This window comes from Pseudophryne corroboree, chromosome 2 (assembly GCF_028390025.1).
Source record: "Pseudophryne corroboree isolate aPseCor3 chromosome 2, aPseCor3.hap2, whole genome shotgun sequence".
NCBI classification, from domain to species: Eukaryota; Metazoa; Chordata; class Amphibia; order Anura; family Myobatrachidae; genus Pseudophryne; species Pseudophryne corroboree.
The window spans coordinates 205,483,287-205,498,502 of NC_086445.1; the positions used below are offsets into that span (position 1 = coordinate 205,483,287).

Here is a 15,216-nt window from a genome sequence, read left to right on the forward strand (position 1 = left end):
AACCACGATCCTCAAGGCACACTAACAGAGCAGGTTTTAGTGATATCAAGGCTTCAGCACAGGTGACTTAATTAGTACCTGTTATTTTGATTTAACCATCTGTGCTGCAGCCTGGATATCACTAAAACCTGCACTGCTGGTGTGCCTTGAGGACCGTGGTTGGGAATGCCTGCCCTAGAGAGCCCCTGGAGTGACACTGAGGAGCGGAAGCCAGCACATAGAACGCTGTAGCAGTGTGTAAAATAATATGTATAACTTGATAAACGTGCAGCGGCGCTACCGCTGATGCGCTCCCCCCCTGCTATGACCCCCTGGTACCAGTACACAGTCTGTAACAGCATGGGTCCGTGGAGGAACAGCGTACATGCAGCCTTGATGATCCGCAGCAGCAGGAAATGGCGCCTTCCCGCCTCTGGTCCCGTTCCGGGAAGCCCCGCCTCTTTCAATGGCGTGCGGTCCCTCACATTAGACTGGCCGTGTGTAAAATGTATATGTATAACAGTACAGACAAGCCTCAAGGAGCAGTGAGCAAAGCGAGGCATGAGCCCTGAGCCAGTTTTGTCCACGGCGGGGACTGCAGCTCGTGGCCCGTGACCTGCCGCCAAACTGCACTGGGAACCTGCTAACCGGGACCCCAGTGTAACACTCACTGCACCGTGATCTTCAGCATCTGTTAGAGGGTGGCGACTACATACGAACGATGTCTGATCAGCACCTCAGGATTCTGTCAGCTGGGATTACGAACCATTAACCCTCAGGAAGTTGGTTTGGTTTCCCCTCTAAGGGTGTGTACACACGGTGAGATATTTTCTTTCGATTTTGACTATATAGTCAAAATCACAAGAAAAGTTAGTGCAGATCGCAAGGTGAAAGTCACCTAGCGATCCCGATTCGATCCCGATGCGCGGTCCCGCCAGGTCGGCATCGCAAGAAAAGATAGACTGTGCAGGCAAGTCAATCCTTGCTAGATCGGTGTAATATCTAGTTCATCTCACATAAGCCAAAATCGTAAGCACACATAGTCCATATCTCAAGAAAAGTTAGTCAAAATCTGTGCTATCTGGGCTCCAGAGAGTTCAAGGGAAATCGCAAGTGAAAATCGGGCATAGCAAGGATCTTACCGTGTGTAGCAGGTGGCCTGGTTGCCAACCAGGACTACATGAAAACAATAAACTAAAACAAAAAATAAAGGAAACTCTCTGGAGCTCCAGAGAAATGCACCCGGCTGCTTGGGCAGATTTTTCTAAACTGAGTCTGGTAGGAGGGGCATAGAGGGGAGGAGCGAGCACACATATACTAAAGGTTTTAATGTGCCAGGCTCCAGTGGACCCGATCTATACCCCATGGTACTAAAGTACAGATCCCCAGTATCCACTAGGACGTTGGAGAAAAATGTAAACGTCTGCCAACAGATCCAGGGGTCTGATTTATCACCATATATTTTGGAGTTTGTGCTGGTTAACCACCCAAATATTGTGGTCTATGGGCCTAATTCACTAAGGATTGCAAATGCAGACCTGCAATTGCAGTCCCTAGCAATGCAAAAACAGGAGGTGCATACCACCTCCTCCCTGCATTTCTGATGCAATCACATCTCAGATGAACATCGCGACCATTGCTTTCTCAGCCTTGCCATCGCAGTCCTTGGCCACGTCACTCCCAAAAAACAAGGCCCCGTTTTATCCAACGCCGGCCGCCTCTGCCTATCAGTCAGGCAGAAGCGTTTGCATATCTGCGCTGCAATCCCAGAACCCGTTCTGCACATGTGCAGAGCAGGTCCTATGCGTGAGCATGACTCAAACATCGTGGAAATGGGATCCGGTCTGAAGATCGACAGTGTCTAGGTCGACAATGTTTAGGTCGACCACTATAGGTCGACAGTCACTAGGTCGACATGGATGGAATGTCGACAGGGTTTCCAGGTCGACATGTGCTAGGTCGACAGGTCTAAAGGTCGACATGAGTTTTTCACATATTTTTTTTTGGTGTGGATTTTTTCATACTTAACGATCCATGTGGACTACGATTGGAACGGTAAAGTGTGCCGAGCAAAGCGAAGGCACCATGCCCGAAGCATGGCGAGCGAAGTGGTGCACTAATTTGGGGTCCCGGTCACTTTACGAAGAAAACGACACCAAAAAAAAAAAAACCTCATGTCGACCTTTAGACCTGTCGTCCTAGCACATGTCGACCTAGAAACCCCGTCGACCTTCCATCCATGTCGACCTAGTGACTGTCGACCTATAGTGGTCGACCTAAACATTGTCGACCTAGACACTGTCGATAAAACGAACCACACCCGTGGAAATGCAGTAAGGATCGCATCAGCAATCCTTACTGAATTAGCCCCTATATTGTGTAAATAAGTAGTAACATGCGCTCTGCATTGTAAAGTAGTCACTAAAAAGCTCTTTGTACTGTATAGTGTATTGCATATGAGATACAACTATAGGCACTGGAACGGAGGGGAGTTGGGGGGGGGGGGCCTCAAATAATCCGATAGGTTGATATGGGCAACATCTCCACTAATAAAAAATCCTCACACCTTAGTAACTATACCCGTCTTCTATGCAGCTGCGGACATGTAAGCAGCTGAGCTTATACATGCATGCGCCAATCTCCGACTGCTTCTGCGCACATAGTAACCATCGATGGTTATACCACTGAATGGTTTTGATGTGATATCTAGTAGCCATTACATTACTTCATTTTATGTCGGCTTCCTCTGTCTGTCCATAGTATCTATATGCTGAAATAGAAATGAGTCATAAAGTTTTTTCTTGTTGTTTACATCACTGGTTATTTCAGAGAAAATAAATGGACAAATTGCGTATACGCAAAATAACACCGTTCCATACAGAGAATAATTTTAGTGGTCTACAATTTAATACACTTGTTTACAAATCACAAGATGAAAAATTGTTTACAAATCACAAGATGAAAAGCTTGCACCAGGAAAAGCTTGCCTGTGACTTTGCAACTGCTGGGGAACTACACGTCCCAGCATAGCTGAAAAGCAGCTAGCAGACCATGTTTTTTCTTTCACATATCCTGCTTTGTCCCTGTTCTATCCATAACTAATTTCCCTTCATAAATACATTATATATATATGTATTAAATACATTTTATTTTCTCACATGGCAGCACATCTATCGGTACCGCCCCCAGGCCGGGCCTGGCGGTTACCCAGCAGCTGTATACACAGTCACTGGCACTGAACCCCGTCCTTTTCCCGCTAAATCCCGGTAGTTCCACCCCCTCCTTCCCGTCACCCCGCTGCCCTGCGGCAAAATGGTGGCCGCTGCCGCGAGCTGCCCTGGACGCTGATGATGATGAGTGAAGGCCGCACGTGCGATGATGGCGCCACTGACCCCTAACAGCCGGAAGCCGCGTCCCGCGTGAGGTAGTGTGCGCGCAGCGGCGGCGGCCCATGGGAGGAGAGGAGGCCGGAAGAGGCCGGTCTGTAGCAGCGCCGCAGCACCAGCTCGGGGAGGAGGGTGTGAGCTGAGCGGCCTGCGTGCGTGTGTGAGTGACAAGCAGTGCGGGCCACGCCGCCGCCGCTGTCACCCGCTCATCCTTCCTCCCGCACTCACCCGCCTCCGCCCGTCTCCAGTGCTCCAGGCCCCGCTTCCCGCCGCCGCGGTAGGATGCTCTTGTTCGTGGAGGTGAGAGCCGGGGACGGGAGGGCGGGGAGCGTGCGATCAGGGGGCCGCCATGTGACTGAGGCCGGCCTGACACAGCAATCCTGGCTGGCCCCGGCCGGCCGAGGGGAGCTGCGACCGGGCCGGCCAGGGAGGGGAGGGGAATGGCTGGGACGCCGCAGTGACCTTTTGTCAGAGCTGCTGCCGCCGACGGGGTGAAGGTTACACGGAGAGAACCGCCGAGGGGAGAGGCCTGTGGCCATATGGAGCGTCCTGCAGGCCCCCCCCCCATGTGCTGTAAGGGTCCGCAGCGTGGTTAGGGGGTACTGTGATGCCGGGGGCCGGCCAATCATAGGGGGGTGCACTGCGGCCTTACATGTGAGGCCATGTGTGGTGTAACTGGGTCACTGGATGTCGGGTACCAGCTGCTGGCCTGCTACACGCTCAGTGTAACCTTCATGTGTGACTGACAGTGCTGCGGTGTGTGCTACAGTGCGGGTCACCTGTGTCTGGTGCTATAGTGCAGGTCACCCATGTTATATTAATATGTGCTATAGAGCAGGTCACTTATGTTATAGTAATAGTATGTGTGCTATACTGCAGGTCACCTATATCACCTGCTTTTCAGTTTATTTTGACCCTGGCACATCTGACTTGGTCATGTGGCCGCTCTGCTCTCATCATGTTCCCCCCTGGAAGGTCTGGGGTGACATGAGCACAATATCACATATGTTTGGTTTGTATCCAGGTTAGAAATGTTGAGCTCCTGTGATCAGCAGCGTGTCCCTGGGCAATGAGGGTTACAGAACTTCCTGGTGTGTGCAGCCAACCAAGGACGTTGCTGCCGGCTTCCATTTTCTATCCAATGCCTCTGACTACAAGTGTTTTTTATATATATATATATATATATATATATATATATATATATATATCTATATCCTTGTGTGATGCTGCTTCCTTCGCTGCCATATTTTTTGCCTTTTAAAAAAAAAAAAAAAAAATTGTGTTGTGTACACATAGGATGGAAACTTCTTGTGGTGAATGACACTGAATTTTATGTTGCAAAAATGTTTTAACCTTGAAATAACCATTCTTTAGACGACACGTCATACAACTTTTTCTTAAAAGATTTTTCTTAATTTGCTTTTCCGTGTCTTAGCATAATCCTTCGTGTAATTTAACTTTCGATTAAATATTGCTGCATAAAATTGTTGAATAAAAGCTGTCGCTATATCAGCTGAGGCTGATCTCTGTACACTGAAGGCTGTAATTCCAAACCTTTCTGCAGCTGTAAACTTGACATACACTGGTCATTGATAACGAATTGTTACTAGCCCTGTTGTTAATTATGCAATTACATGTTTTTGTCTCTTCCTTTGAGGTTGCCCACTTTATTTTATTTTTTGTGATGGCTGCTCAGTTATTTTTCGACATAACCTTGAATAAATCTGAGACCCCGATACATTTGAAGAGACTACTTTAACCGCTATATATTAAAATTTAAACACCTTGTTTAACACCGTTTTCTCTACTTGAGATATTTTGTATAGGTGAAAGTGTAGCACATAGAAAGCACTGTAAAAACTTTTCTGTAGAATGTCTAAAGTTCTTTTTTTCGTTTGATTTTTCTTTTTTCCCTATTGAATGACTGAACGAGTCCTGAATCTTTTTGCACAATTGACCTGATACAGCCTCACTTTACATAAAAGGGGAGTACAGTGATGTCAGCATTTTGTGTTTTTTTGATAATGAAGCAAAATAACTTTAACATCGCTCAGGGTTGACTGGTTTAAACTATTTTTTTTAAATAAAAACTACTGTTTGTTAGAATGCATTAAAACATAGTTCATCAAGGTTTCTCATACATGATTCGGTTTTTTTTTATTAATCTTAATGCAAAAAACCCTGGTTTAAACAAAAAAAAAGCATTTTTTCTTTGTTTTTATTCCTTGTTTTTTTTCCCAACCATGCATTTATCCAATATAACAGAATCCTTTTGAGCACACTTTATTTTTCTTTTATATATACCTCACTATACTTAAACTTTGAGAAAGTTGCTTATGCTCTGTTAATAAGGAGCAAAGTACAAGGTTTTGTCTACTTCTGTGACTAGTGATGGGAATCTCTCTAATGAGATATTGTGGTTGAACTGCAGATAGGTAACCTTGATAATGGAGGTTATTCAATCAGTGGTGATGGCCTTTAGGTGCTGCGCGTTAGCTGAACAATTCTGCAACTTGCAACACCTACGGGGGAATTCAAATGTTATCGCACCCCCGATCTCCCTTCTAAAATGATGGGAGATCCAGGGGCGATATTCAAATGCCCCCAGTTATCATGCTAATCGCGCCCATTACACTCTGGTTTTGGTACACAAAGCCCGTTTGGGTGCCCAAATGGGTTTCTGTATGCGCATTTCAGCTCGCTACCCCTGCTGGTAGCGAGCTGACATTAAGTTGCTGACGACGGGCATGAAAATATAATTGAAGCCAGCAATCGCGGGAGGGGGACGGGCGGACATTTAAGTTTGGCCCCTAGCATCATGGGGGGAATTCAAATGTTTTTCCTTGTTGTTGCCACTAGATAGTGCCTTATGGAGCATTTCAATTGCTGCTCCATTCACTGGCCGATTTTCTAAAAGATATGAACGATCTCGTTCATAAATGAACGAGAACTCGTTCATATCTTTCAGTGTGGAGACTCCAGCGATGAACGATGCGCGGCCCCGCGCTCGTTCATCGCTGGTCTCCCGTCGGCTGTGCATGCAGGCCAATATGGACGATCTCGTCCATATTTGCCTGCACTTCAATGCAGCCGCGTGACGGGGGGAGTGATGAAACTTCACTCCCCCCGTCACTGCCCACCCGCCGCCGGGTCGGCCGTCGGGCACCTCGGCGGCGCATCGTGATATGTGTAGGGCCCCTTTCAGTGTGGAGACTCCAGCGATGCGCGGCCCCGAGCTCGTTCATCGCTGGTCTCCCGTCGGCTGTGCATGCAGGCCAATATGGACGATCTCGTCCATATTTGCCTGCACTTCAATGCAGCCGCGTGACGGGGGGAGTGAAGAAACTTTACTCCCCCCGTCACTGCCCCCCCCCCCGCCGCCGGGTCGGCCGTCGGGCACCTCGGCGGCGCATCGTAAAATGTGTAGGGCCCTTTAAGCTCGCAGCCTTCTGAGGTGGTGAGCTGTAATGTTGGATAAGTTGGCACTTTGCGCGCCCTAACTGGAGTACAGATGATCAGAGCTGCTCTTTATATGGTGTGTTGCTGCTTTGCTCAGCTAAACCCGGTACTAATATGCGCATACATGCGGCACTTGCGCCTGACGTGGGGGGCGACTATCGAATTGCTTCGATGGGTGCCCATATTGTCAGTGCTTATTGTATGCCCCGCATTAGAATTAATCCTTTATTAAAAATTCTGGGACAAATTTAGTTTTATATCCATTCATTGTCATTTTTTTTTTTATCACGGCAATACAGGGCAGTAAGAAATTTTAGATTTGCCCTAATGTATTTTAAATCGCTACAAAGGACAGGGACACCAAAAGGAGACCGTCCCTGCAATGTGGTGAAGTAATCACTTTGTTTCATTTTTTGGGACACAACTGCATATGTACTGTACAGTGGCCTTTTGCTGAGCAGGGGTCCTATGGAAACCTTTGCCGGTAACTTATGCAGTAAGTAGCCCATAGGCGAAGATGGCGTTGGCAACCGGAGCTTGGTGGATTCTACAGAACACCCCGACCCCCCCCCCCCCCATTCTTGTATTGTGAGACAAAACATGTGGCTCATGTTTCCTGAATAGTTTTGTATGCTTCTGCATAAACTTATACTGATAGTAGAGTTAATCTTCGACGGCATCAGAACGTTTCTATAACTATATAGGATACTGTCCTGTTCATGTTTTCTGTTTTATTGACTTTAGTTTCACTGTGTGTGCAAGTTTACTGTGTTAGAGGCAGGAATAGCAGCTCGGTCTTTCATTGCTTTTACTCCCAGCAGTATTAGGACAGGTACTTGTTTGTTTTACTAGGTTTAGAACCAGTTTTTATGAAGGCTTGGTTATTAACTCTCCTCCCTTCATGTTTGTTTCATATTTTATGCTGTCTTCACTGTTAGTGATGAAATATTTAGTGATATTACCTATAGCTGAATCTATATAGCAGAGCTGACATGAGGCTTTGATTATACTTTTCATTGTTCAAGTAGGTTTCCAAATGTGTGGTCTAATAATATTCTTAATTGTAATTTATAATCTCATTATAACTTCTATTTCTCGAACGTCCTAGTGGATGCTGGGGACTCCGTAAGGACCATGGGGAATAGACGGGCTCCGCAGGAGACAGGGCACTCTAAGAAAGAATTAGGACTACTGGTGTGCACTGGCTCCTCCCTCTATGTCCCTCCTCCAGACCCCAGTTAGAATCTGTGCCCGGACAGAGCTGGGTGCACTTTAGTGAGCTCTCCTTGAGCTTGCTAATAAGAAAGTATTTTGTTAGGTTTTTTTTATTTTCAGAGAGATCTGCTGGCAACAGACTCTCTGCTACGTGGGACTGAGGGGAGAGAAGCAGACCTACTAACTGCGGATAGGTCATGCTTCTTAGGCTACTGGACACCATTAGCTCCAGAGGGATCGAACACAGGAACGCACCCTTGGTCGTCCGATCCCGGAGCCGCGCCGCCGTCCCCCTCGCAGAGCCAGAAGATAGAAGCGGCGAGAAAAGCAAGAAGACTTCAAAATCGGCGGCAGAAGACTCCTGTCTTCATATGAGGTAGCGCACAGCACTGCAGCTGTGCGCCATTGCTCCCACATTAAACCCGCACACTCCGGTCACTGTAGGGCGCAGGGGGGGGCGCCCTGGGCAGCAATTGAGTACCTCTTGGCATAAAAGAGCATATATACAGTTGGGCACTGTATATATGCATGAGCCCCCGCCATTATTTTACACACAATCGCGGGACAGAAGCCCGCCGCTGAGGGGGCGGGGCTTCTTCCTCAGCACTCACCAGCGCCATTTTCTCTCCACAGCTCCGCTGAGAGGAAGCTCCCCAGGCTCTCCCCGGCAGAATCACGGTAGAAAGAGGGTAAAAAGAGAGGGGGGGGGGGGGGCACATAAATTTAGCGCAAAATCACTAATACAGCAGCTACTGGGTAAACAGTACACTAAGTTACTGTGTAATTCCTGGGTTATATAGCGCTGGGGTGTGTGCTGGCATACTCTCTCTCTGTCTCTCCAAAAGGCCTTGTGGGGGTTCTGTCCTCAAATAGAGCATCCCCTGTGTGTGTGGTGTGTCAGTACGCTTGTGTCGACATGTTTGACGAGGAAGGCTATGTGGAAGCAGAGCAGGTGCAGATGAATGTGTGGTCTCCGCCGACGGCGCCGACACCTGATTGGATGGATATGTGGAAGGTGTTAAATGATAATTTAAACTCCTTGCATAAAAGGTTGGATACAGCTGAAGCCTTGGACAGTCAGGGTCTCAACCTATGCCTGATCCTACAGCGCAGAGGCCGTCAGGGTCTCAGAAGAGCCCACTATCACAGATTGTTGACACAGATATCGACACGGATTCTGACTCCAGTGTCGATGGCGAGGATGCAAAGTTGCAGCCTAAAATGGCTAAAGCCATCCGCTACATGATTATAGCAATGAAGGATGTATTGCACATTTCAGAGGTAAACCCTGTCCCTGACAAGAGGGTTTATATGTTGGGGGAAAAGTCACTTCTTGCCTTTTTTCCCCATTCACATGAGTTAAATGAGTTATGTGAAAAAGCTTGGGATTCTCCCGATAGGAAAGTGCAGATTTCCAAACGGTTACTTATGGCATATCCTTTCCCACCAACGGACAGGCTACGCTGGGAATCCTCCCCTAGGGTAGACAAAGCTTTGACACGCTTATCTAAGAAGGTGGCCCTGCCGTCACAGGATACGGCCACCCTAAAAGATCCTGCGGATAGGAAGCAGGAAGGTATCCTGAAGTCCGTTTATACACATTCAGGTACCCTACCGAGACCGGCAATTGCGTCGGCCTGGATGTGTAGTGCTGTAGCAGCATGGACAGATACTCTGTCTGAGGAACTTGATACCTTGGACAAGGATACTATATTACTGACCCTGGGGCATATAAAATACGCTGTCCTATATATGAGGGATGCCCAGAGGGACATTTGCCTACTGGGCTCTAGAATAAATGCAATGTCAATTTCTGCCAGAAGGGTCCTGTGGACTCGGCAATGGACAGGTGATGCCGACTCAAAAAAGCACATAAAGGTTTTACCTTACAAGGGTGAGGAATTGTTTGGGGACGGTCTCTCGGACCTAGTTTCCACAGCTACGGCTGGGAAGTCAAATTTTTTGCCATATATTCCCTCACAACCTAAGAAAGCACCGTATTACCAAATGCAGTCCTTTCGATCGCAAAGAGGCAATAAAGTCCGAGGGGCGTCTTTTCTTGCCAGAGGCAGGGATAGAGGAAAGAAGCTGCACAATACAGCTAGTTCCCAGGAACAGAAGTCCTCCCCGGCTTCCACTAAATCCACCGCATGACGCTGGGGCTCCACATGTGGAGCCAGGAGCAGTGGGGGCGCGTCTCCGAAATTTCAGCCACCAGTGGGTTCGCTCACAGGTGGATCCCTGGGCTATACAGATTGTGTCTCAGGGATACAAGCTGGAATTCGAAGTGATGCCCCCTCACCGTTACCTCAAATCGGCCCTGCCAGCTTCCCCCATAGAAAGGGAAGTAGTTTAGCGGCAATTCACAAATTATATCTCCAGCAGGTGGTGGTACAGGTTCCCCTCCCTCAACAGTGAAGGGGTTACTATTCCACAATGTTTGTGGTTCCGAAACCGGACGTTTCGGTCAGACCCATATTGAATTTAAAATCCCTGAACATTTACCTGAAAAGGTTCAAGTTCAAGATGGAATCGCTCAGGGCGGTCATTGCGAGCCTGGAAGAGGGGGATTTTATGGTGTCTCTGGACATATAAAGGATGCTTACCTGCATGTCCCCATTTATCCACCTCATCAGGAGTACCTCAGATTTGTGGTACAGGACTGTCCTTACCAATTCCAGACGTTGCCGTTTGGTCTGTCCACGGCACCGAGAATATTTACCAAGGTAATGGCAGAAATGATGGTGCTTCTGCGAAAGCAAGGAGTCACAATTATCCCATACTTGGACGATCTCCTCATAAAGGCGAGGTCCAGAGAGCAGTTGCTGATCAGCGTAGCAAACTCTCGGGAGGTGTTACAACAGCACGGCTGGATTCTGAATATTCCAAAGTCGCAGTTGATTCCTACGACGAGACTGCCCTTCCTGGGCATGATTCTGGACACAGACCAGAAGAAGGTGTTTCTCCCGGAGGAGAAGGCCCAGGAGCTCGTGACTCTGGTCAGAGACCTCTTAAAACCAAAGGTGTCGGTGCATCAATGCACGCGAGTCCTGGGAAAGATGGTGGCGTCATACGAGGCCATTCCCTTCGGCAGGTTCCATGCGAGGACCTTTCAGTGGGATCTGTTGGACAAGTGGTCCGGATCGCCTCTTCAGATGCATCGGCTGACCACCCTATCCCCCAGGGCCAGGGTGTCTCTTCTGTGGTGGCTGCAGAGTGCTCACCTTCTCGAGAGCCGCAGGTTCGGCATACAGGACTGGGTCCTGGTGACCACGGATGCAAGCCTCCGAGGGTGGGGGGCAGTCACTCAGGGAAGAAACTTCCAGGGGCTGTGGTCAAGTCAGGAGACTTGTCTGCACATCACTATCCTGGAACTAAGGGCCATATACAACGCCCTGAGTCAAGCGGAGCCTCTGCTTGGCAACCAACCAGTGCTGATTCAGTCAGACAACATCACCGCAGTGGCTCATGTAAACTGCCAGGGCGGCACAAGAAGCAGGGTGGCGATGGCAGAAGCCACCAGAATTCTTCGCTGGGCGGAGAATCACGTGCAAGCACTGTCGGCAGTGTTCATTCCGGGAGTGGACAACTGGGAAGCAGACTTCCTCAGCAGGCACGACCTCCACCCGGGAGAGTGGGGACTTCATCAAGAAGTCTTCACACAGATTACAAATCGATGAGAACTGCCACAGGTGGACATGATGGCATCCCGCCTCAACAAAAAGCTACAAAGGTATTGCGCCAGGTCAAGAGACCCTCAGGCGATAGCTGTGGATGCACTAGTGACACCGTGGGTGTTCCGGTCGGTTTATGTGTTTTCTCCTCTTTCTCTCATACCCAAGGTGCTGAGAATCGTAAGAAAGAGGAGTGAGAACAATTCTCATTGTTCCGGATTGGCCAAGAAGGACTTGGTATCCGGAACTGCAAGAAATGCTCACAGAGGACCCATGGCCTCTGCCTCTCAGACAGGATCTGTTGCAACAGGGGCCCTGTCTGTTCCAAGACTTACCGCGGCTGCGTTTGACGGCATGGCGGATGAACGCCGGATCCTAGTGAAGAAAGGCATTCCGGATGAAGTTATTCCTACGCTGATAAAGGCTAGGAAGGACGTGACAGCAAAACACTATCACCGTATATGGCGAAAATATGTTGCTTGGTGTGAGGTCAGGAAGGCCTCTACAGAGGAATTCTAGCTGGGCCGTTTCCTTCACTTCCTACAGTCGTGAGTGACCATGGGCTTAAAATTAGGGTCCATAAAGGTCCAGATTTCGGCCCTATCCATTTTCTTTCAAAAGGAACTGGCTTCTCTTCCTGAGGTTCAGACGTTTGTAAAGGGAGTGCTGCATATTCAGCCCCCTTTTGTGCCACCAGTGGCACCTTGGGATCTTAACAAGGTGTTGAGTTTCCTGAAATCTCACTGGTTTGAGCCACTTAAGACCGTGGAGTTAAAATATCTCACGTGGAAAGTGGTCATGCTATTGGCCTTAGCTTCGGCTAGGCGTGTGTCAGAGTTGGCGGCTTTGTCATGTAAAAGCCCCTATCTGGTTTTCCATATGGACAGGGCAGAATTACGGACTCGTCCGCAATTTCTGCCGAAGGTGGTGTCATCTTTTTCATTTGAACCAACCTGTTATGGTGCCTGCGGCTACTCGTGACTTGGAGGATTCCAAGTTACTAGATGTAGTCAGGGCTTTGAAGATTTATATAGCCGGAACGGCTGGAGTCAGGAAAACTGACTCGCTGTTTATCCTGTATGCATCCTGCTTCAAAGCAAACTATTGCTCGCTGGATCTGTAACACGATTCAGCAGGCTCATTCTGCGGCTAGATTGCGCCTCCAAAATCGGTAAAAGCCCATTCCACAAGGAAGGTGGGCTCTTCTTGGGCGGCTGCCTGAGGGGTCTCGGCATTACAGCTTTGCCGAGCAGCTACTTGGTCGGGTTCAAACACGTTTGCAAAATTCTACAAGTTTGATACCCTGGCTGAGGAGGACCTTGTGTTTGCTCATTCGGTGCTGCAGAGTCATCCGCACTCTCCCGCCCGTTTGGGAGCTTTGGTATAATCCCCATGGTCCTTACGGAGTCCCCAGCATCCACTAGGACGTTAGAGAGAAGAAGATTTTACTCACCGGTAAATCTATTTCTCGTAGAAATACAATAGAATAACCAAAACACCCCATTCAAGTAAGAGGTCACTGTGCTAAAGTACAAAAACAAATTAATAAAAATAAACAGGTACAATCTAATTATATACTGCACCTCTTATGGGCCCTACACACTGACAGATCCACTGTCGAGCCGCCCGACGGCAGATACGGGTGACCCGGCGGTGGAAGGGGGGGGGGGCTCGGTCCCCTTATCCACGTAGAATCCACGGGGTACCTGTAAATTAAATTATACTCACAACAATCCTGTGTAGATCGGTCCTCTTCAGAGTTTGTAATCCACGTACTTGGCAAAATAAAAAAACGCAAAACACGGACCACGCACTGAAAGGGGTCCCATGTTTACACATGGGACCCCTTTCCCCGACTGCTGGGACCCCCCGTGACTGCTGTCAAAGAGGGTCCCTTCAGCCAATCAGTGAGCGCCACGTCGTGGCACTCTCCTGATTGGCTGTGCGCGTCTGAGCTGTCAGGCTCAAAGAGCCCGAGGCTGGTTATGCTTAGGAGGGGGGACCCCACGCGATTTTTTTTCCAGGAATTTTAACCCATTCCGACCCCTTCCCACTAAAAAACATGCACTGATCTCTCCATATTATTTTAGTCCGTAAAAAAAAAATATATATATTTAAAAAAATATATTTAAATAATACTTGTGGCTCCTAAATAAACAAACCAAGTAGATAATCCCTTCTAATATAAATAGATATGTTATTAGCAATCAAAAAAACACAAAAAAAGTTTTAAAAATATTTTATTAGATCACGACGGCAAAATGAGGCGGAATTAAATTAACAAAATGACTGTCGAAAAGCACTGTTGTCGAATCGACATTCTTCAATTGAATATACTTTTGTCGAAAAGCCACATTTTTACCATTGCAGACATGTCGAATTGCGAAAAGTCGAATCTGTAACTGCAGGTTTTTTGTCAATGTACTGTATTGCATTGTCGAATCCAATTCGATAGTTTTTTTTTTTTTTTTTTTTGGTCGAAAATGCCCCATTTTCCGACTTTTTGCGGCAGTTCGACCGCAATTGCATATACCCCCAAGGGATGCAATTCAATTGTTTTTTTTTTTTTTAATGTGCGCTGACGCCTAGCCATACTTGGATTATTAAACCCGACCAAAGTGCTGGGTGCTATCGATTCCGGCGTCTGTATCCTGACCGCTGGGTTCCCTACAGCCAGCAAATTGAATGGATCCCATATTAAACACTATACTTATGTACATATTAAGGTAGGGAGGGAGTTGAATTAGCAGATATCCGGATGCTAGGTCGACCACTACTGGTCGACACATGAAAAGGACATCCGTTTTTAAAAAATATTTTAAGTGTTTGTACGAAATGAGACCCTACATAATTCATGTGAAAATACAATTATGTAGGGTCTCATTTTGTACAAAACTTTATTTCCACATCTGTTTGTATGCATTTGTGACGGGCATCATGAAATGAAGTGTTTTGTGCATTTTTTTCTGCCTACATCAGCTTACTGTGCCAACCTGCAAATACCAGCTACAGGCCATCTCCTATATAATAGCCCAGATCTGTGACTCTGTGCCTGTGTGTGTATAATGCTGGGCGTGGCTAGGAGCTCTCATAGTGTTAGCGGCAAGTCTGTCACACCCAGCCCACAGCTGATTAGAGAAACGCCTTCCCACACAGGTTACAGCCAATGGGAGGTTCTGCCCTTTGGCTGCTGTGCGTTCCCAGAGCAGGATTAACAATGGGGCTCATGGAGCAGCAGCTCCAGGCATACACCTCAAAATAGGCCCACTGCACCTGCAGCAACATACCCTTCAACAATTTACACCTAAAAATCGCTACAAAATAAGAGGGAGTGACCACGGGTAAAGTGGCGTGGCCACGCCCCTTTTCCTATACTTTCAATGGAAGCTTGGAGGGCCAAAAATCTGCACAGACCATAAAAAAAAGGTACCGTACCTGCCGAAAAGGTACAGCTGAAGGGTATGCCACTGCATCTGCAGCTAGTCTCTGCTGTAGATAGGGGA

At 47.8% G+C, this 15,216-nt stretch overlaps 1 protein-coding gene across 3 annotated transcripts in view; it reads left to right on the forward strand.

Annotated features, from left to right (window-relative positions):
- Positions 1-3,211: 3,211 nt before the first annotated feature.
- LARP4 (La ribonucleoprotein 4) overlaps positions 3,212-15,216 on the forward strand; it is a 158,259-nt gene continuing 146,254 nt past the window's right edge. For 2 of the 3 annotated variants that reach the window (XM_063952249.1, XM_063952250.1), the window contains exon 1: positions 3,410-3,665. In XM_063952249.1, the coding sequence (XP_063808319.1) occupies positions 3,648-3,665 (18 nt within the window). In that variant the 5' untranslated portion in view covers positions 3,410-3,647. The other variant, XM_063952251.1, reaches the window with a different exon arrangement.